Source organism: Xenopus laevis, chromosome 8S (genome assembly GCF_017654675.1).
Source record: "Xenopus laevis strain J_2021 chromosome 8S, Xenopus_laevis_v10.1, whole genome shotgun sequence".
Classification (NCBI taxonomy): domain Eukaryota; kingdom Metazoa; phylum Chordata; class Amphibia; order Anura; family Pipidae; genus Xenopus; species Xenopus laevis.
In genome coordinates, this window is record NC_054386.1 from 11733966 (window position 1) to 11753253 (window position 19288).

The window sequence follows — 19288 nt, forward strand, 5'->3', positions numbered from 1 at the left end:
GTAAAAGTCATCTTTATTGGAGTCCCTTTCCTTGTTGCTGACTTTAACAACATTTACAATCCAGTATATTTTTTATGTACAGAACAGAACCAACGGCCGGCTAACGGTTTGTATGAAAATACTGGATTATATGGTTCATGAAATGTCAGTAGGTTTCCTTTGGAAATATAAAACACATTTTGTTCTTAAGGCAGAGACACACGTTGCTATTTTGGGAGATTAGTCGCCCATCGACTTCTTTGAGCGATTAATCTCCCCAAACTGACTTCCCACCGTCTCGGCTAGAATGTAAAATCACTGGCGGGATGGAACTCGGAAGTTGCCCGAAGTTTCCTTGTGAGGCAACTTTGATCAACTTCGGTAAAAGAAGTGTTCCGAGTGCCATCCTGCCGGCGAGTCGGGAAGATTAGTTGCTCGAAGGAGAGGCGATTTTTTGCCGGGCGACTAATTCTCCCTCAATCTTGGCGTGTGCCCTTACCCTAAAGGAACAGCTCAGTGTAAAAATGAATCTAGATAGACTGTGATAAAAAAAATGTTTCTAATTTAGTCCATTACCCAAAAATGGAATCTATAAAGGTTGGAATAAACAGATGTCTAATCTAATAGTCAGAACCCAACTTCCTGCTTTGCAGCTCTCAGTCATTACCCTCACTCAGGATTTGCCATTATTTCCCCCACTCTATGGGGTTTATTTATCAAAGAGTGAAGTTAGAGATCACCTCAGTCCTCTAGAGTGAAATTCCCCCACTCTCCATTCATTTCTATAGGATTTTGAAAGGCGTATTTATCAAAGGATGAACTTTCACTTTCACCCATTGATAAATACTCTTGTAAAAATCCCATAGAAATGAATGGAGAGTGGGGGAATTTCACTCTAGAGTAGTGATGTGCGGGTCGGCCCAATACCCGGGGGTCAGGTTCGGGCTAACTTCATGGGACCCGGCTGAGCTCTTCTTCCTGCTCTCCCCGCCTGCCACCTTACACTGCCGGTTTTATAGCCGTGCGCCTGCTTGCCCCGCCCCTTTTGTGACATGATCGGTGGGTCTATAAAAGGAACCCAGAAGTCGGGTGGGTTCAGGTTGGGTTAAAGCCGACCAGCACATCACTACTTGAGGACTGTGGTGATTTCTTAACTTCACTCTTTAAAGCAGTGATCCCCAACCAGTAGCTCGTGAGCAACATGTTGCTCTCCAACCCTTGGATGTTGCTCCCAGTGGCCTCAAAGCTGATGCTTATTTTTGAATTCAAGGCTTGGAGGCAAGTTTTGGTTGTATAAAAACCAGTTGTACTGCCAAACAGAGACTCAATGTAGGTTGACAATCCACATAGGGGCTACTAAATGGCCAATCACAGCACTTATTTGGCACCCCAAGAACATTTTTCATGCTTGTGTTGCTCCCCAACTCAATTTACTTCTGAATGTTGCTCACGGGTTCAAAAGGTTGGGGATCCCTGCTTTAAAGGGATACTGTCACGGGAAAAAACATTTTTTTCAAAATGAATCAGTTAATAGTGCTGCTCCAGCAGAATTTTGCGCTGAAATCCATTTCTCAAAAGAGCAAACAGATTTTTTTATATTCAATTTTGAAATCTGACATGGGGCTAGACATATTGTCAATTTCCCAGCTGCCCCAAGTCATGTGACTTGTGCTCTGATAAACTTCAATCACTCTTTACTGCTGTGCTGCAAATTGGAGTGATATCACCCCCTCCCTTCCCCCCCCCCAGCAGCCAAACAAAAGAACAATGGGAAGGTAACCAGATAACAGCTCCTTAACACAGGATAACAGCTGCCTGGTAGATCTAAGAACAACACTCAGTAAAAACCCATGTCCCACTGAGACACATTCAGTCACATTGAGAAGGAAAAACAGCAGCCTGCCAGAAAGCATTTCTCTTCTAAAGTGCAGGCACAAGTCACATGACCAGGGGCAGCTGGGAAATTGACAATATGTCTAGCCCCATGTCAGATTTCAAAATTGAATATCAAAAAATCTGTTTGCTCTTTTGAGAAATGGATTTCAGTGCAGAATTCTGCTGGAGTAGCACTATTAACTGATTCATTTAATAAATATACCCCTTTCTCACTTATGGCTGATGAAGTTTCAAAACATCAAGGTTTCCTCATATCTTCCCATACTATTTCTTTACAGTCTCAACACATTAATGAAAGGCTTAACCCATTTAATCTTTTCATCTGACTGGAACCTTCCCCTACGACACAAAATCAATCCCTCTCATTATAACCTCTGTTTTCTCCCCAAAGTTACACATTTGTGATATTTTGTAATAGAGAACAGTAATGCAACTAAGCCTGCGTGGGTCCTGCTGCAGAACTTGCACCACTGCTTTTATTTCCATACACACAAATGCATTGGGAACACTGCACATTCTATTCCAAATCAAAACATGAAGATAAATGTATCACATTTGTGTTATTCCTTTACAGAAAGTGAAGAAAAGGGAAATATTAGGCTGTTCCAAAAAAAAATAGCAGTGTCTGAATTCTTCTTTACAAACTCAAACATTCACTGTATAAACTGAAAAATGTTTCAAGATTTTGCTTTCCTTTGAATGACTGAACTAATATTTAGTTGTATAACCAGTGTTTCTGAGAACTGCTGCACATCTGTGTTGTATGGAGTCCACCAACTTCTGGCACCTGTTACATTCCACAATTCTTCTGCATTTCTTGGTTTTGTCTCACAAACAGCATTTTTGATGTCACCCCACAAGTTTTCTATTGGATTCAGTGTCAGACTGGGATGCCAGGGGCCCACCAGAAATCCTTAGACCATGGACCCACTTTCTAAATTATTATTCCTCCTCTCCCATTCTCCTAGAATTTTATATCTACTTTCTATAGTCTTCCATTATTAAGCATTTTTCTCCATAAATAAATAGGGAATGACTGTGAATTAGGCTAAATGGTTAGAAGCTAGAGGCCCACTGACACCTGGACCCACCGGGAGTTTTCCTGGTATCCAGATGGGCCAGTCCAACACTGATTGGATTAAGGTCCAGGGATTGGCCTGGCCACTCTATAACTTCAATCTTGTTGGTCTGGAACCAAGATGTTGCTCATTTACTGGAGTGTTTGGGGTCATTGTCTTGTTGAAACTCCCATTTCAAGGGCATTTTGACTCCATGTAACACAGATGTGCAGCAGTTCTCTGGTTATACAACTAAATATTAGTTCAGTCATTCAAATGAAAGCAAAATCTAGAGAAATTTTTCAGTTTATACCAGGGGTGTCCCAACCTTTTGGCTTCCCTGGGCCACATTGGAAAAAGAAAAATTGTCTGGGGCCACACGTGAAATAAACAAACACGTTTGATTTGTAAAAGTAAAGTAAATACACAGAAAAGAACTACAATACCAGTGGGATAACCAGATGGAACTCTACACCTTTGGGACACCTGGATATTAAATACTTATTATTATTACTAACTGGGCAATGGGCAGAGTCCCCCCTCCTCCACCACACTGTAACAACCTGCCATAGTGAGCCTGTTTCAAACAAGACGACAGACTGAGGTGGTTAATGTGTCTGGACTTAGAGCCCAAAGTGTTATTTCACTCTCGTTTTCTCTGTATTTCCATACCTTTATTTCTTCATTTCTTCCCCCGCTTCTCTTCTTTCACTGGCACCCCCCCAGATTGGATGAAAGTCTACCAAAGGAATTAAAGGAGAACTCAACCCTAAACTTAAAAAAAGAAAAACCCTACCCTACATAGACCCCCCTCCCCCCAGTCTACGTGTTCCCCCGGGCAAATGCCCCTAACATTTTACTTACCCCTCAGTGCAGATTCAGGCATCGGAGTTCACAGGTGCTAATTTTCTGATTTGCAACAACTGCGCATACGCCGATAGTCACAAAAATTGCCGAAGCGCCAGTCTCATTCCAAAAATTACTGAAGCAGCTGAAGATGGCGCCCATGAACTCCGAAGCCTGAATCTGCACCCAGGGGTAAGTAACTCTTAAGGGCATATTTATCAAGGGTCGAATTTCGAATTGAAAACTTCGAAATTCGAATTCAGAAAGACCAACCGAAATTAAATTTTTTTTTTGGTCATATAGGTCCGTTTTCAATCGAATCAAACCCAATTCGAATTGTACGAACCAAAGTTTTTCCCCAAAAAAACTTTCGATTTTTCAAAGTCCACCAATTGACTCCAATTAGGTTTTAGGAGGTCCCCCATAGGCTAAAACAGCAGGTTTTAGATGGCAAATGGTCGAAGTCGAATTTCTAAAGAGACAGCACGATACATTTTGAAATTAGAATTCTCAAATTTTTTTCAAATTCAAGCTGAATTTGGAGTATTCCCTAGACAAAGCACACAAAAAATAGCTCGAAATTAGATTTTTTTTTCATTTGAAAATTCACCTCAGCCTTTGATAAATCTGCCCCTTAGGCTTGGAGGAGGAGAGTCCATGTAGGGTAGGGTTTTTTTAAGTTTAGGGTTGAATTCTCCTTTAAGCCCCACAGACCTGCTCACTACCACTGCCCACTCCCTTGTTTGTTTGCTCACTGAAGTAGTAGACGAGCCAGGCAGATCTTATGTTAAATGTTGCAGAGATAAAAATGTGCAGCAGTTTATGGGAATATATTGCCCCAACTCAGTGAAGCATTCAGTACAAGTAACCAGAAACTGCACTGATTTTGCTCCACAGCCGCTCCCTCCACCAACGCGCCTCTTAGTGATGTGCGGGCTGACTGGATACCCGCGGGTCGGGTCGACCTCGCACTGCTCCTTGCGGGTGGGTGCGGGTTGAGCTCTTCTCATGCTCTGCCCGCCCGACACCTTCAAATGCCGGCTTACAACTTCCGGTTTTATAGTCTCGCGTCTGCTCGCCCCGCCCCTTTTGTGACATCATCAGCGGGCTGGAGCAGGGCAGGTTAGGGTCAGGAAAACCCTGACCCACACATCACTAGAGCCTCTCTCTGATTCTCCCACAAGTGAAGAGTGCTATGTACACAACCAGAGAGCGCAGCAAGAACAACAAGCTGAATTGCCAATGGCAGGTACCAATTAGTGGCAGCGGACCGGCCCATTAGGTTGGGGGGGGGCATATTCTTTGCGACATGACATTTCCTCGGGAACAGAGCATTTCAAGCTGGGCCACAGGTTGGACACCCCTAGTTTATACAGTGAATGTTTGAGTTTATAAAGAAGAATTCAGACACTGCTGTTTTTTGGAACAGCCCAATATTCCCTTTTTTAAAACACACTGCTATTATGAACACAACTGTAGGACAAGAGCATGTCGGCACTTCTGTGTCTGTACTTTGGGGATACTCGGATTAACAAATTATTGATCTGCCCTTTCTAAAGCTGTTCCCAGGCCACTTCTGCTGCTATAAACCTGTGCCTTATAATTCTGACATTACCCGAATGGACAGGCACAAGTGTATAGATCAGAGCAGCGCTACACTTGCCGCATATCAACACTTGCTATAGGGGGTTGGGTTACCAGAGGGGCCAGGCGCATCGTTATTCCTGCAAATCCCTATTTGTCAGCCCAAATCTGTGTAAACCAATGGGGTTTTTATACAATGTCTGGCATTTAATCACGTGGCCCACAAATTGATGTTCTATAAGATCTTACTGAGAACATAATGAGATTTAAGTTTAATTAAAGGGCTCATTCACTTATTTGTCCTACTCTTTGTGCCCTATTAAATGTGCTCCCATCAAAAATGGTGACTTTATAACTGCCTGCCCTTTACACATCATGTTACACATCATGTTATACATCATGCTGGGAAGGAGGACCATCATTTAATCCAGGTGACTGATAATAACACGGCCTTCTTCATGTCCCTTTATTCTAGGGATGCACCGAATCCAGGTTTCGGTTGGGGATTTGGCCTTTTTCAGCAGGATTCGGCCAAATGCTTCTACCCAGCCGAACTGAATCCGAATTTGCATATGCAAATTATGGGCAGGGAGGGAAATGTTTTCCCCTTCCCACACCTAATTTGCATATGCAAATTAGGATATGGTTTGTTATTCGGCCGAATCTTCCTCAAAGGATTTGAGGGTTCGGCTGAATCCAAAATAAGGGATGCACAGAATCCACTATTTTAGATTCGGCCGAACCAACGAACTGAATCCTAATTTGCATATGCAAATTAGGGGTGGGAAGGGGAAAACCGGTTTTACTGTCTTGTTTTCTGACAAAAAGTCATGCGATTTCCCTCCCCTAATTTGCATATGCAAATTAGGATTTGGTTCGGCTGGGCAGAAGTATTTGGTCGAATCCGAATCCCGCTGAAAAAGGCCCAATCCTGAATTCGGTGCATCCCTATCCAAAATAGTGGATTAGGTACGTCCCTACTTTATTCTTATTGTCTAGAGCTCAGTTTTTGCTCCAATCCTAAAAATTGAACTGTAGAAATAAGTGTGCAATGATGTGTTCCAATAATGTCTTGCAGAAATAACAAGAGGTGCTCAGAAATCGAATTGATTAGTAGCAAACAAATGGGAACAGAAGTTACAGGCAGGTGAAGAACATTACTACTCTTGCTGTCCACACTGAGTGCTATGTAGAATTGTAGCACTCTGAATTGTGGGGTCGGCGACCTCCTTCCAAGGCACCACAGATCTAAACTGGCAGTTATCTAGGAAACCTTCCAAAACTGCCAATGCATATACCGGTACATTGCAAATCTGTCAAGTATTTCATTTTCTTGAATATAAAAATATGATGAAAGTGAATAACCCCTTTAAGGAAAAAATGTATAATTTGCCACTGACCATTAGAAGCAACAGGCACCACAATTAATGCTTTAAACATTTATTCGGGTAAAACATGCATGGTTAGACAATGTAAAAAAATCTGAAATCACTCCCAATATTTTCCTTTTTAATGTAAACCTCCCAATTTCCTTCTTTCACTTGGCTACAACGATCTCTTCCTGCAACTGCAATAAAAACATCTTTATTATCCACTTTCCAAAAGCCCTAAAATATGGTTTCCTGCTTCTTTACCTTCTGACATGTTGAACTTCACCATCAATACTCGGTGATCTACATTAAGCACTGGCCACTAACACGAGCCTTTCTTTACTCTGTGCTCAGGATCGCCACACCCCGTTCATAGAAACTGTGGAGACCTTCCTTGGTGGCGATTTCAAAATCAACTGTGAAAATCAAGTCGGCGCGGGTGAAATTCAGATAAACCGGTAGTGTCACCTGGAAGAGATAATAAACATCTTTAGTAACTTCATGGCACTTACTGTCACTTTGTGAATTCTTTAAAGAAACAGTTCAGTGTAAAAATAAAAACTGGGTAAATAGATAGGCTGTGCAAAATAAAAAATGTTTCTAATATAGTTAGTTAGTCAAAAATGTAATGTATAAAGGCTGGAGTGACTGGATGTCTAACATAATAGCCAGAACTCTACTTCCTGCTTTTCAGCTCTCTAACTCTGAGTTAGTCGGTGACTTGAAGGGGAGTCACATGGTCATATCTGTTCAGTTTTATAATTGATCCTCAGCATTCAGCTCAGATTCAAAAGCAACAGATATGACCCATGTGCCCCCCCTCAAGTCACTGATTGGTTACTGCCTGGTAAAATAGTAAGACTTCATTTACAAGGAATGGACCAATAATTAAAAACTGAAATTGTCAATGACTAAAGGTACGTCCACTTTAAATGTGTATTGGTACTACAGACGTATTATTATGCCCCTGTATAAACAACAAAGTATTCAAGTAATTCTGTGGCATGTCTGTTGGAGTCATTACATTTCCTTTAATGCTGTTAATTGAATTTATTTGTAAAACAGATCTATTTTGAAGCCAAAAACACTGACCACATTAGCCTTTTTCTCCGTGTGTGTCTGCTTGCTCCAGCGTAGCTGTGTAATGGGCAACACCGTGGAGATGGCATTTGAGAGGTTCAGCTTGTTGTTCGTACAAGTTGCTCCTTGAAGTTTCAGGCCTGTGTAGAAAGTTTAGCAGGAGACATGAATGAACATTTGACAGACACCAAGAAACCTGAAAGTGAACTCTTTTAGGGCAGAGACAGACGAGAAGATTCTGGGAGATTAGTCGCCCAGCGGCAAATCGCCTTTTCTTCAGGCGACTAATCTCCCGGAACTGCCTCCCCACCGGCTAGAATGTAAATCACCAGTGAGATAGCACTCTGAGAGCTTCGTTTTCCGAAGTCGCCTCACGAGGAAACTTCGGGCGACTTTGGAAAACTTAAGCGCTCCGTGTGCCATCCCACCGGAGATTTAGATTCTAGCCGGCAGAAAGGCAATTCGAGGAGATTAGTTGCCCAAAAGAGAGGTGATTTGTCACCAGGCGTCTAATCTCCCTGAAACTTCTAGTCTGTCTCTGCCCTTAAATGGAAAAGTTTTTATAGTTTTTGCTTTCTAGTAATACGCGATCTCTACATCGGTGTTCATTAATCATTGCTTGTAATTCTGTGTAATTAAAGTCTATTAAAAATAGCTTGGGGAGACGACTAGGGTTGACCAAAGTCTGCAGTGTCTAGACAAGAAATAGTGACCAAAGAATTTTGGAACTTCTGCTTTAAAGGAAAAGGAAATCAATTCAATGGGGGTGGGGGGCAGACAATTTATCAGGTACCAGTGAATAAAATCACTTGTTAAACAAAGGGTCCACAGTCCTGGCCCAGACCTGGGGAATTGTCGATCAAAGCAAAATGATCTAATTTTATTTTTTAGGGCAGGGGTCCTCAACCTTTTATACTCCTGAGATACATTCAAGTGTAAAATAATGTTGGAGAGCAACAAAAGCATGAAAAAAGTTCCTGGGGCTTCCAAATAAGGGTTGTGCTTGGGTATCAGGAGGCTCTGTTTGGCAGTACATCTGGTTTTTATGTAATTAAAACTTGCCTTTAAGCCTGGAATTTAAAAAGAAGCTCCTGCTTGGAGGCCACTGGGAGCAATATCTAAAGGGTCGGAGAGCAACGTGTTACTCTCAAGCCACTGTTTGGGGATCACTGGTCTAGGGGGACACTTAGACCAGTCCAGTGCGGTGTAAGGGATACAAGCTCAGTGATCAGGAAAGTACCTGGGCATGTAGTTATTACTTAAAGGAGAATTCAACCCTTTATAAAAAAAAAAACCCTCCCCTACCCTGGTTAGACCCCCCTCGTTACTCCCCCCCCTCAGCCTACCTGCCCCCCCCCGGGCAAATGCCCCTAATTTTTTACTCACCCCTCTGTGCAGATTCTGGCCTCGACTTTCAATGGCGCCATCTTCTTTCTTTGGTCTTTTTCGTAAGCTTTGGTGCATGTGCAGTTGGAGTAAATTTCCAGTCCTGAACCACTGCGCATGCGCCAAAAGTCACCAAAATTTCCGGAAAATGTGTGACTTTCAGCGCACGTGCAGTTGTTAGAGACCAAAAATTTTCTCCAACTGGGCATTCGGCGAAAATGCTGTCAAGACGCAAAGATTACCAGAGAAGATGGCTGCCGTGAACTCCGAGGCCAGAATCTGCACGGAGGGGGGAGTAAAAAAATTAGGGGGGGGGGGAAGAGTTTATTTTTTTATTATGGGTTGAATTCTCCTTTAAGAGTGTTGATTTGGGGTAAGAAACGTTACTTACTGGGGGTGCCTAAAACAGAGAATTTAGGCTTACGTGTCATTAATGGCTTCTGGGTTGTTTTTACATTACGCAGAAGGGACTACAATTTTAACCACTTTAAAGCCAAACATTTCAGTTGTCTTTTTATTGGCTATACATACCAGTCACTCCAAAGCTATAAGCATCGAAAACAGCATTGTGTGCAGTTGTAACACTGACTTCCAGACACAACTCTTCAAGAGACCAGCTGTTTGCCTGAGCCACATACTGACGTGTTGCGGTGATATAAGCTTCAGGCACAAACAAACCTCCAAGCCACACGTGAATGTTCTGCCAGGATAAAAGATCGAAATATCAAAAGGAAATCACACAAATACAAATTCTGAACATCATTTATAGGGACTATAAAGTAATTTGTCTGTGTACATCTCCAGTGCAATATTTTAAATAGAAAGAAGTTGCTAATTTAGACTATGAGTAAGTGCCCCAGTAGGTACAAAACATCTGTATGTCCCAATAAATGATTTGAATTTTTCTATCTTAATTTTGGTCTATACTTTTGGAGAAAACTCACAACTTCTTTCTGTTTTGGATTTTTGCACCCATGGACTGGGGTGAACTGTGAGTATTTTTCTCTCCGAAGTCATTATTTTTTGATACTTTTTTTCTGATTAATAATGGTATAATGCAAAACGAAATCACAGCACCATCCAAATTGTGTATAATCTTAAAAAGCCTTTATTGGATTTCTGGCTTGGATCTCAAACGAACAACGTTTCAGGCCTGCGTAGCCTTTTTTCAAGTTTGAAAAAAGGCCACGCAGGCCTGAAACGTTGTTTGTAGTAGTTTTCAGCAGGATTCCAAATCCGAATTTGCATATGCAAATTAGGAACGGGGAAGGAAATCGCGTGACAAGGAAATAAAAGTTTTCCCCTTCCCACCCCTAATTTGCATATGCAAATTCGGATTTGGTTCGGTATTCGGCCGAATCTTTGCAAAGGATTCGGGGGTTCAGCCTAATACAAAATAGTTGATTCGGTGCATCCCTAAATTAGACAAATCCTCACTGTGAATTTGTTCTGCAATATATAAAATAGTAGGTGTCAAACAGTTATCTACTCCAGCGATTGTTTTACTTGATCCTATCGAGACGCATTTTGTACAAAGGAAAGGGGAGGTGGTGATGCATAGCGTTCACTGTGAATATGTTGCTACGTGCAGCACAAGATAGCAACAGCATTTTAGTTACCTACACATTTGCAAACAAAAGAACAATGAACCTTTTCAACTAGGGATGCAACAAATCCACTATTTTGGATTCGGCCGAACCACCGAATCCTTTGATAAAGATTTGACCGAATACTGAACCCTAATTTGCATATGTGGGAAGGGGAAAACATCTTTTTAATTCCTTTGTGACAAAGTCACGCAATTTCCCTCCCCGCCCCTAATTTGCATATGCAAATTTGGTTCGGGCAGGCAGAAGGATTCAGGCAAATCGAAATCCTGCTGAAAAAAGGCCGAATCCTGGATTCGGTGCATCCCTATTTTCAACCAAAGCTTCAACACTGGAATAAGACAGATGTTCAGCAGTAAAGTCAGTATAACTTGCCTTCAGTTCCTTTGCTCCACTGTTAGCCGCAGCTTGTGAAATGTTCTGCAGTTGCTTAATTCGGTCACTAAAATCTGCCACCCATTGTATGACAGTCATTCCAGCAGGAACAGTAAAACGGGACCAGCTGCGAGGCAGTATTCCTTTTGAGAAAGAATAAAAACAGAGGTTATTGTTACCTTTCCACCAGATATCTGTTTGGATTAGAGCTGTCGGCCCTAGCACAAAAAGGCTTTGCATTTATCAATTGTTCATTACTCGACACCCATCTAAATCCCAGTGTTGAGATATAAACAAGTGTTTCCAAATAAGAAATCACCAGTCTAAAACTATTCCTCTTCGACACTTCCAAATGGGGGTTACTAAAATAGTGGATTCGGTGCACCCCTACTGGTTGCTATGGTTAGTTGGACCTTAGCAACCAGATAGCTGCTAAAATGACAAAATGAAGGTGAACTACCCCTTTAACAAGAAAATACGATAAAACATCAATGCAAACTTTGAAGAAATGGGTCTGAAATCAAAGACCATTATATTCTCGAGTATAAGCCGAGGTACCTAATTTACCTAAGAAAACTGGGAAAAATGTATTGACTCGAATATAAGCCTAGGGGTGAGAAATTAATTTTAGGACATGGCCAATTTAAAGCTTTAAAGTTGCTGCTTACTCACTGATCTGAAGCATGCAGTGACTCCTCCGTGCTGCCCATACTTCTCCCCCCTCCTCGCTTGATTCTGCTTCCTTAGCCCTCAGCCCCTCCCCTCTCAGCTCTTGTCACTCAGTCCTGAGGAGGGCGAGTACTGAGTGACGAGAGCTGAGAGGGGAGGGGCTAAGGAAGCAGAATCAAGCCACGAGGGGGGAGAAGTATGGGCAGCATGGAGGAGTCACTGCACGCTTCAATCAGTGAGTAAGCAGCAACTTTTTTAGCTGACTCGAGTATAAGCCGAGGTAGACTTTTTCAGCACATTTTGGGTGCTGAAAAACTCGGCTCATACTCGAGTATATACGGTTTATAAAGCAAGGCAACAAAATATCTATAGTATACACAATACCTTTTACAAGCTCATTGATGAGTGTGCGCAAATAATTTGTTTGCTTCTTCTTTCCCTCACACACTTGAACAACATCCGTAAGGTCCTGACGCACATCATGGAGTAACTTCGCCCCCATCTTTACTTCTCTTTCAAAGAATCTAAACAGGGGATCCTAAAATGCAACGTAAAAACCAACACAAATTAACTGGACATAAAAATGCTCAAATTGCTCTGACTAAAGGAAAACAGTTGTGTGTGCATATTAGATACATATATTTATTTGAGCTAACCTTTATATTCTCCACTGTACGTTTCAGATGACTGAGGGCTTGTGGGATCACATGAAGCCAGTTGCAAGCAGTTGTGTGTAACGTTCTCATCCAGGCCGGACGACCATCAGACGTGGAGTCTGTTCTTTGTTTCTTCTCAGTTTCTGCATAAGCCAAGTCGTCTTCATCCTCCAGCATTTGCATTTTCAGCATTTTACCAATCATGTCAATGCCTGAACCACAGGAAAATTGAGGAAGCGTTAAGTAAAGGGGGAAAAAAAAGCTAAAATAAAGAATGGATCTGTGCATTTTAACACCATACTAGGGGTAGTGCAAACAAAAGTGAAAAAAAATATATAAAAACATGATGGGAACTGCTTAAAAGATTGCAGTTTATGACGACACTCTACTTTATAAATGAAAACTTCGCATACAATCAATTCACCAAAATTGCATTGCTATGGTTTTAGATCGATAGCAATGGTAGTAGTAGTAGTAGTAGTAGTAGTAGTAGTAGTAGACAGAAAAAAAAAAAAAAAAAAAAAGACACTGCGCAACCATACATACACACACCATAAACGTGTGCACAATTTTAGTAGGGTAAAAAGCAGGCGTTTATGATGGTCACAAATGCAATGAAAGTACAAGACTGTTGAAGGATGAGACCAGACCAAGAATGGCAGAAGTGGTTAAAGGGGTTGTTTACCTTTAAATTAAATTTTAGTATGATGTAGAGCAGAGATCCCCAACCTTTTGAACCCGTGAGCAACATTCAGAAGTAAAAGGAGTTGGGGAGCAACACTAGCATGAAAAATGTTCTTGAGGTGCCAAATAAGTGCTGTGATTGGCCATTTGGTAGCCCCTATGTGGATTGTCAACCTACATTGATGCTCTGTTTGGCAGTACACCTGGTTTTATACAACCAAAACTTGCCTCCAAGCCTGGAATTCAAAAATAATCTCCTGCTTTGAGGCCACTGGGAGCAACATCCAAGGGGTTGATGAGCAACATGTTGCTCATGAGCTTCTGGTTGGTGATCACTGATGCAGATAATATTCTGAGACAATTTGCAGTTGGTTTTAATTTTCTATTATTTATGGTTTTTGAGTTATTCAGCAGCTCTCCAGTTTGCAATTTCAGCAACGTGGTTGCTAGGGTCCAAATTACCCTAGCAACCAAGAACTGATGTAAACAAGCGACTGGAATATGATTAGGAGAGGCCTGAATAGAAAGATAAGTAATAGAAAGAGCAATAACAATACTTACAGAGCATTTGTTTTTATATTGGCTCTATGACCCCTATTTGAAAGCAGGAAAGAGTTAGAAGAAGAAGGCAAATAATTAAAAAAAACTATAAAAAGTAATGAAGACCAATTGAAAAGTTGCTTAGAATTGGCCGTTCTATAAGATACTTAACGTTAACTCAAAGGTGAACCACCCGATTAAAGTGGACAATGTATAATTAAAATGAAACGTGGAAACAGCTACAACTGTAATCCTACATTTGTCCAGCGGAAGAACAGAAAGATGCAAGCGTTAAAGTCTACAAGAGGAAAAAGGACACCGCTCTCCAGTTAGTTTGGAATGAGGACAAACACTCCAGGATAGGTCTTACTGAAACGAAAGAGGATTAAGTAACAGATTTTGTGAAAGTAAAGCTGCGTGTGCCCTGTGCGTTTTTATGTTTATCCGTTAACTGCAACTCTATGGCATAAGCACATTAGTGTGTTTACAATCAGCAGTGCCCTTGACTGCATAGAACATGTTTTCCTATATTACATTTTGGATAGAGCATTATTTTACCCTGTGTTGTGAGAAGAACTTTTTCTGCATTGTTAGGCAATCCAAGCCAGGAGGGGGTCTGGGTATCTGGGAGAGCCTCCACCCACTGAACAAATTCATCACGTCTTTAAAAAAAAAAAAAAAAAAAAAAACGTTATTGTAAACAGTGAAACTATCTATTATTTGCAGGGAGTCAAATGACAGCTTGTGGGGTTACCTGATGCCATCCGGCATTTGGATATCCTTGTGTCCGTCAACCTTACAAGCCAATTTAAACTCGCTGTCAAAACTTGAAGTTGTAAAGAGTCGTTCGAGGAATGTGTTTAGTAGCCTTTGGTCAAATTCATTATCAATCCGCCCTCCGTAAATAGACTGGGCCATCAAAGTTTTTAAGGCTGACCATGGTATTTTATCTGGTGAAATGTTCTGACGGCCCTGCAGAAATGGATAAGTACAGCACATTTATTTTAAAATGAGGTCCGTTGTAAAAAACATCAATATAAGGGATCGTTTGAGAAGTCATATATACAATGATCTGTTTAAAGGCTTATGGTACACAGGGTGATTTTATCTGCCTGAAAAGCCCACAAAATTGTGCCCAGCAGGCTAAAGGTGGCCATACACGGAGAGATCTGCTAGTTTGGCGATGTAGATTTACATGAATGGACATCGGCAAACACGATATGCCCACCTTGAGGTGGGCAATATCGGGCTGAACCGATTGTGGGCCCTAGGGCCCAACGATCGGATCCTAACGGTGGCTTTACGGGCGGTCGGATCGCATCAACTAATAGATGCAGCCGCAATCCAATGGGATTTTTAGTCCCATCCGATCAAGATCTGGCCGACTTTAGGCCAGATTTCGATCGGGGAAGCCCGTCGGGGGGGCCCCATACACGGGCCAATAAGCTACCAACTCTGTCTGTCAGATTTTTATCAGCCCGTGTAGAAACCATTAGCCCAGATGATGCCTACATTGCCCAGATCCGGACTTCTTACCTTTGCAGTTGCAAAGTCCAATATACTGCAGCACACTGTTGAGTGAGTAGCTTTTAGGGATGCACCGAATCCAAAAATCCGAAATCTAATTTGCATATGCAAATTAGGAATCGGGAGGGAAATTGCCACAAAACAAGTAAATGTTTTCCCCTTTCCACTCCTAATTTGCATATGCAAATTAGTATTCTGTTCGGTATTTGGCCAAATCTTTCGCGAACGATTCAGGGGTTCGGCTGAATCCTAACTAGTGGATTTGGTGCATCCCTAGTAGCTTTTCAGCAAAGTGATTTTATTGGCTCAATACATATGAGCAGACAAAGAGTGGCAATGTTTCGGGCCTCACAGGACCCTTTATCAGGTTTGATAAAGGGTCCGAAACGCTGCCGCTCTTTGTTTGCTCATATGTTTTGAGCCAATAAAATATTTTTGCTGAAAAGCTACTCACTCAACAGTGTGCTGCAGTATATTGGACTTTGCATATGCTTTTCCTGACCTGTGACTAATTACTGCTTTAGCACCTGACCCTATGGGATTATTGTGTGTTCTTACCTTTGCAGAGTCATCAAGCCAGGTGTCAACAGTATCACAAGCAGATCTGAGATCAGATTCACCGAATTCGTACTTCTTAGACCAGCCCAAAGGAGCATAGCGCAGCCGTTCTTGGATAATAGCATGGAACCAAGCCAAGAGGAAATATAATCGAGCACGCTCATTGGGAGACTACATGACAAATAAAAAAAAATATCTAAGTCACATGTGCGTAAATTCAGCAATAGGGTCGGCTCCCTACATTTCCCTTTATAAACGAGTCTTATGAAACATAAAAATAAGATGTTATAACACCAGCTCCAAGATTTTAACATGTTGCAGACCAAAGTTACTTGTTCATGTAAATCGTTTAAATCTTTTATACACAATGCAATCATCTTTTCACAATTTATAAATACATGGTAAACCTCTTAACCTTAAAGGAAAAGGAAAGCTATGGAGGAATTTTATTGCCAATAGATTAGCTGCAATAGTGTAAACTAGAATACTATATTTAATCTGTAGAATGTTTTACCATACCTGAGTAAAAAGCTCTAGAAGCTCGCTGTTTGTTTAGGATAGCAGCTGCAGTATTAGCTTGGTGTGACATCACTTCCTGCCTGAGTCTCTCCCTGCTCACTTATAGCTCTGGGCTCAGATTACAGCAGAGAAGGGAGGGGGAAGAGGAGCAAACTGAGCATGCTCACGCCCAGGGCAATGAGGTTTAAGATGAAAACAGGAAGTCTGATACAGAAGCCCATGTGTACACAATAGAAGGAAAGAAATGCTGTGTTTCTTTTAAAAGAGGACTCAGAGCAGCATTACTTTAAAGGTTTACTGATATATTTAGATGGACCTTTCTGATAAGGCTTACTTTGCTTTAACCTTTCCTTCTCCTTTAAGCAAAAAGAAAATGGTATACTCCTATTCAGAAGAGATCTAGCAGCTCATTTAAAGTAGGCACTGCAACACCCAGCTCAGGTTCCATATACTGAGCCACACTGTTAATATGCTGCACTCATTATATAGTAACAACACCAAGAAGAACACAAAAAATAAAAATGTAATTTATATATAAGATAAAAGCAAATGTACTCACTTTACAAATCCTCGAAACAGGGATACTGCTGAATGTTCTCAACATGTTGGCCTTTACACCAGGAGGTGGTTCAAAGACAAAGATACGTCCAGCTCGGAGCAGATTCACAGGTACCTTAGAAAGTATAACATTTATCTTAAGACATCAGGGTATTTTGGTAGAATCATTGAATATACATATTTTTTTCCTCCACAATAGAAATGCACATCTTTTAATGCAATTAGAAATGTTTCTACCTTGGGATTAATCTCCATGGTCAAGAACAGCCTGAAGCAAGCATGTGGCTGCAGAGAATGCAGTTTCTTTTCCAGCTGCATTAACCATCCAGGTGCCAAGTGAACATTCTTCAGCACCACCCATCTATTTCAAGCATAGCATTACATGACAATAGGAAATGAAAGTAGGAAAAAAATAGGAAAATAAAGACATCAAAAAAAATCTTCCTGGAATAGCATTTTGGCAGATATAGATAACCGAATCCTAATTTGCGTATGCAAATTAGGGGTGGGAAGGGGAAATTTTTTTTTACTTTCTGGCTTCCCTCCCAGCCCCTAATTTGCATATGCAAATTAGGATTCGGTTTGGCCAGGCAGAAGGATTCGGCCAAATCCTGCTGAAAAAGGCAGAATCCTGGCCGAATCCCGAACCGAATCCTGGATTCGGTGCATCCCTATTTATTTTCAGCATTTTCAAGGTGAAGAATCACGATCTTTCACACCACTGTTACACTGTACAACTTTATATCAATCATTATAGGCTGTTTACACAAAACAGTGCAGTTATTGTATAGGAGTTCTATGATGGGGTGCTCAACTAATGCAGGGGAATGATGTGGCTAATTAGTGCTCTATATATAAAAGATATTAAAAATAATACACTTGCACCCACCTTCCTGATCTTACAGCTGTATTTATAGCTTTTTCTGCTTGATTAAAGCCTTCGGCTGAACCTTTAGTACACAAAACAAGAGGGATAGATTAATATTTTAGGAACTCCCACAGAAATACAATATTTTTAAAACCTAAATGGTTCACGCAGGCTTTATTGGGACATCTCGCATACCAATAGCAATTGATGTGATCTGACTGTTCTGCTCAGTTGCCAGATCTTCGACTCGTCCACTGGCATCAAATCCAGGTACTGAACACATGAGGACTGGGGTATTGGGTTTAACCTAGATTGAAAACAGAAAGCCTTCTCAGATATGTTCTCAGAAAGTTCTCTTTTAAGTTAACCTGTCCTATAAATAACCTGTCCTATAAATAACCTGTCCTATAAATAACCTGTCCTATAAATAACCTGTGTTATAAGACAAAGTGTCAATAGTCTAGTCTATTATCCTGTGGTCAGTGTTTCACTGGGCGGCCAAAGCGACCGCTCCCACTACAGTTTCACCCCTGGAATGGTGGTCGTTTTTATGGCTATTTTACCTCTGTGTCTATAATATGTGCCAAGTCAATAGGTTGTTCTATGATTGACATGAAAGAATCTCCAAGAACTGTAGAAACAAAAATATGTGCCATGGCCAGCAGTCGATCTGGGCGAAAAGCTTGTATGAGTAGCAAGCGATGAACAGCTTGTCCAATTGGTGCTACAGAAAAGAACAACAGGAATGTTATATGTGACATCATCCGAAACAAAATGTCATAAAATTTAAGCAGTTAAATGTCAAAACTTATACCTCTCTCATATACACACAGAACAAAACCAGCGTTTTTTTTTTTTAAAAGATAAAATGCAAAGTTGCAAGTAAAATCTTCAGAAATATCAAACACATTTACTATTGGTAATTCATTTCATTAAGACGTAAAGGGGGGAATTCACAAAAGTGGAGAGAGCCCATTTCTGGAGTAAAAGTGGTGGTAAACAAAATACTTTTCCATATTCACAAACAGAAATCCACCTTAATTCCGACTTAACCGAGACTTTTCATAATTTAGTGAAAGAAAGACCGTTTACAGACATTTTATGAATTTGTCTTTCAAGCTAAATAAAAATGACTCAAAAACGACATTTTTTTCCGACTTTTTAAAAATGGAGTAAAGCTCAGAATAACTTCCTCCATGTGTCAGATCAATTCTAAGATAATTTGCTCTGCTTTGGTTCTTCATTTCACAGCTCTTGTAGGTGCCCCATTGGGGAATTATTATCATATTAATAGGAATTCGCATTTTATAGTCAGGGCACAAGTTTCTGTCTAACCCTATAGGTGTAAACGCCTCATTAATAAAACAATTAAAACACAGATTACACAAAAAAGTGTATTTTATACAATTTAATATGTAAAGTTTTTAACTCACATTTGCATTATTTTACTATTTTTAGCTTAATGAATGAGGCAATATTAGCAATTTGAGTGAATATATTATCTAAAGGAAAAGTAAAGCCTGCCAGC

The 19288-nt window shown here is 40.9% G+C and overlaps 1 protein-coding gene across 2 annotated transcripts in view; it reads right to left on the reverse strand.

Annotated features, from left to right (window-relative positions):
- Positions 1–6787: 6787 nt before the first annotated feature.
- Positions 6788–19288, reverse strand: part of LOC108699777 (cytoplasmic dynein 1 heavy chain 1) — a 79094-nt gene continuing 66593 nt past the window's right edge. For both annotated transcript variants that reach the window (XM_041574657.1, XM_018232328.2), the window contains exons 65-78: positions 18324–18484; positions 17956–18067; positions 17782–17842; positions 17130–17253; positions 16894–17007; positions 15816–15986; positions 14485–14702; positions 14289–14392; positions 12507–12718; positions 12235–12388; positions 11182–11324; positions 9731–9899; positions 7826–7953; positions 6788–7201 (exon numbers count right to left, since the gene is read on the reverse strand). In XM_041574657.1, the coding sequence (XP_041430591.1) occupies positions 7073–7201; positions 7826–7953; positions 9731–9899; positions 11182–11324; positions 12235–12388; positions 12507–12718; positions 14289–14392; positions 14485–14702; positions 15816–15986; positions 16894–17007; positions 17130–17253; positions 17782–17842; positions 17956–18067; positions 18324–18484 (2000 nt within the window). In that variant the 3' untranslated portion in view covers positions 6788–7072. The remainder of the gene's footprint in view (positions 7202–7825; positions 7954–9730; positions 9900–11181; positions 11325–12234; positions 12389–12506; positions 12719–14288; positions 14393–14484; positions 14703–15815; positions 15987–16893; positions 17008–17129; positions 17254–17781; positions 17843–17955; positions 18068–18323; positions 18485–19288) is intronic.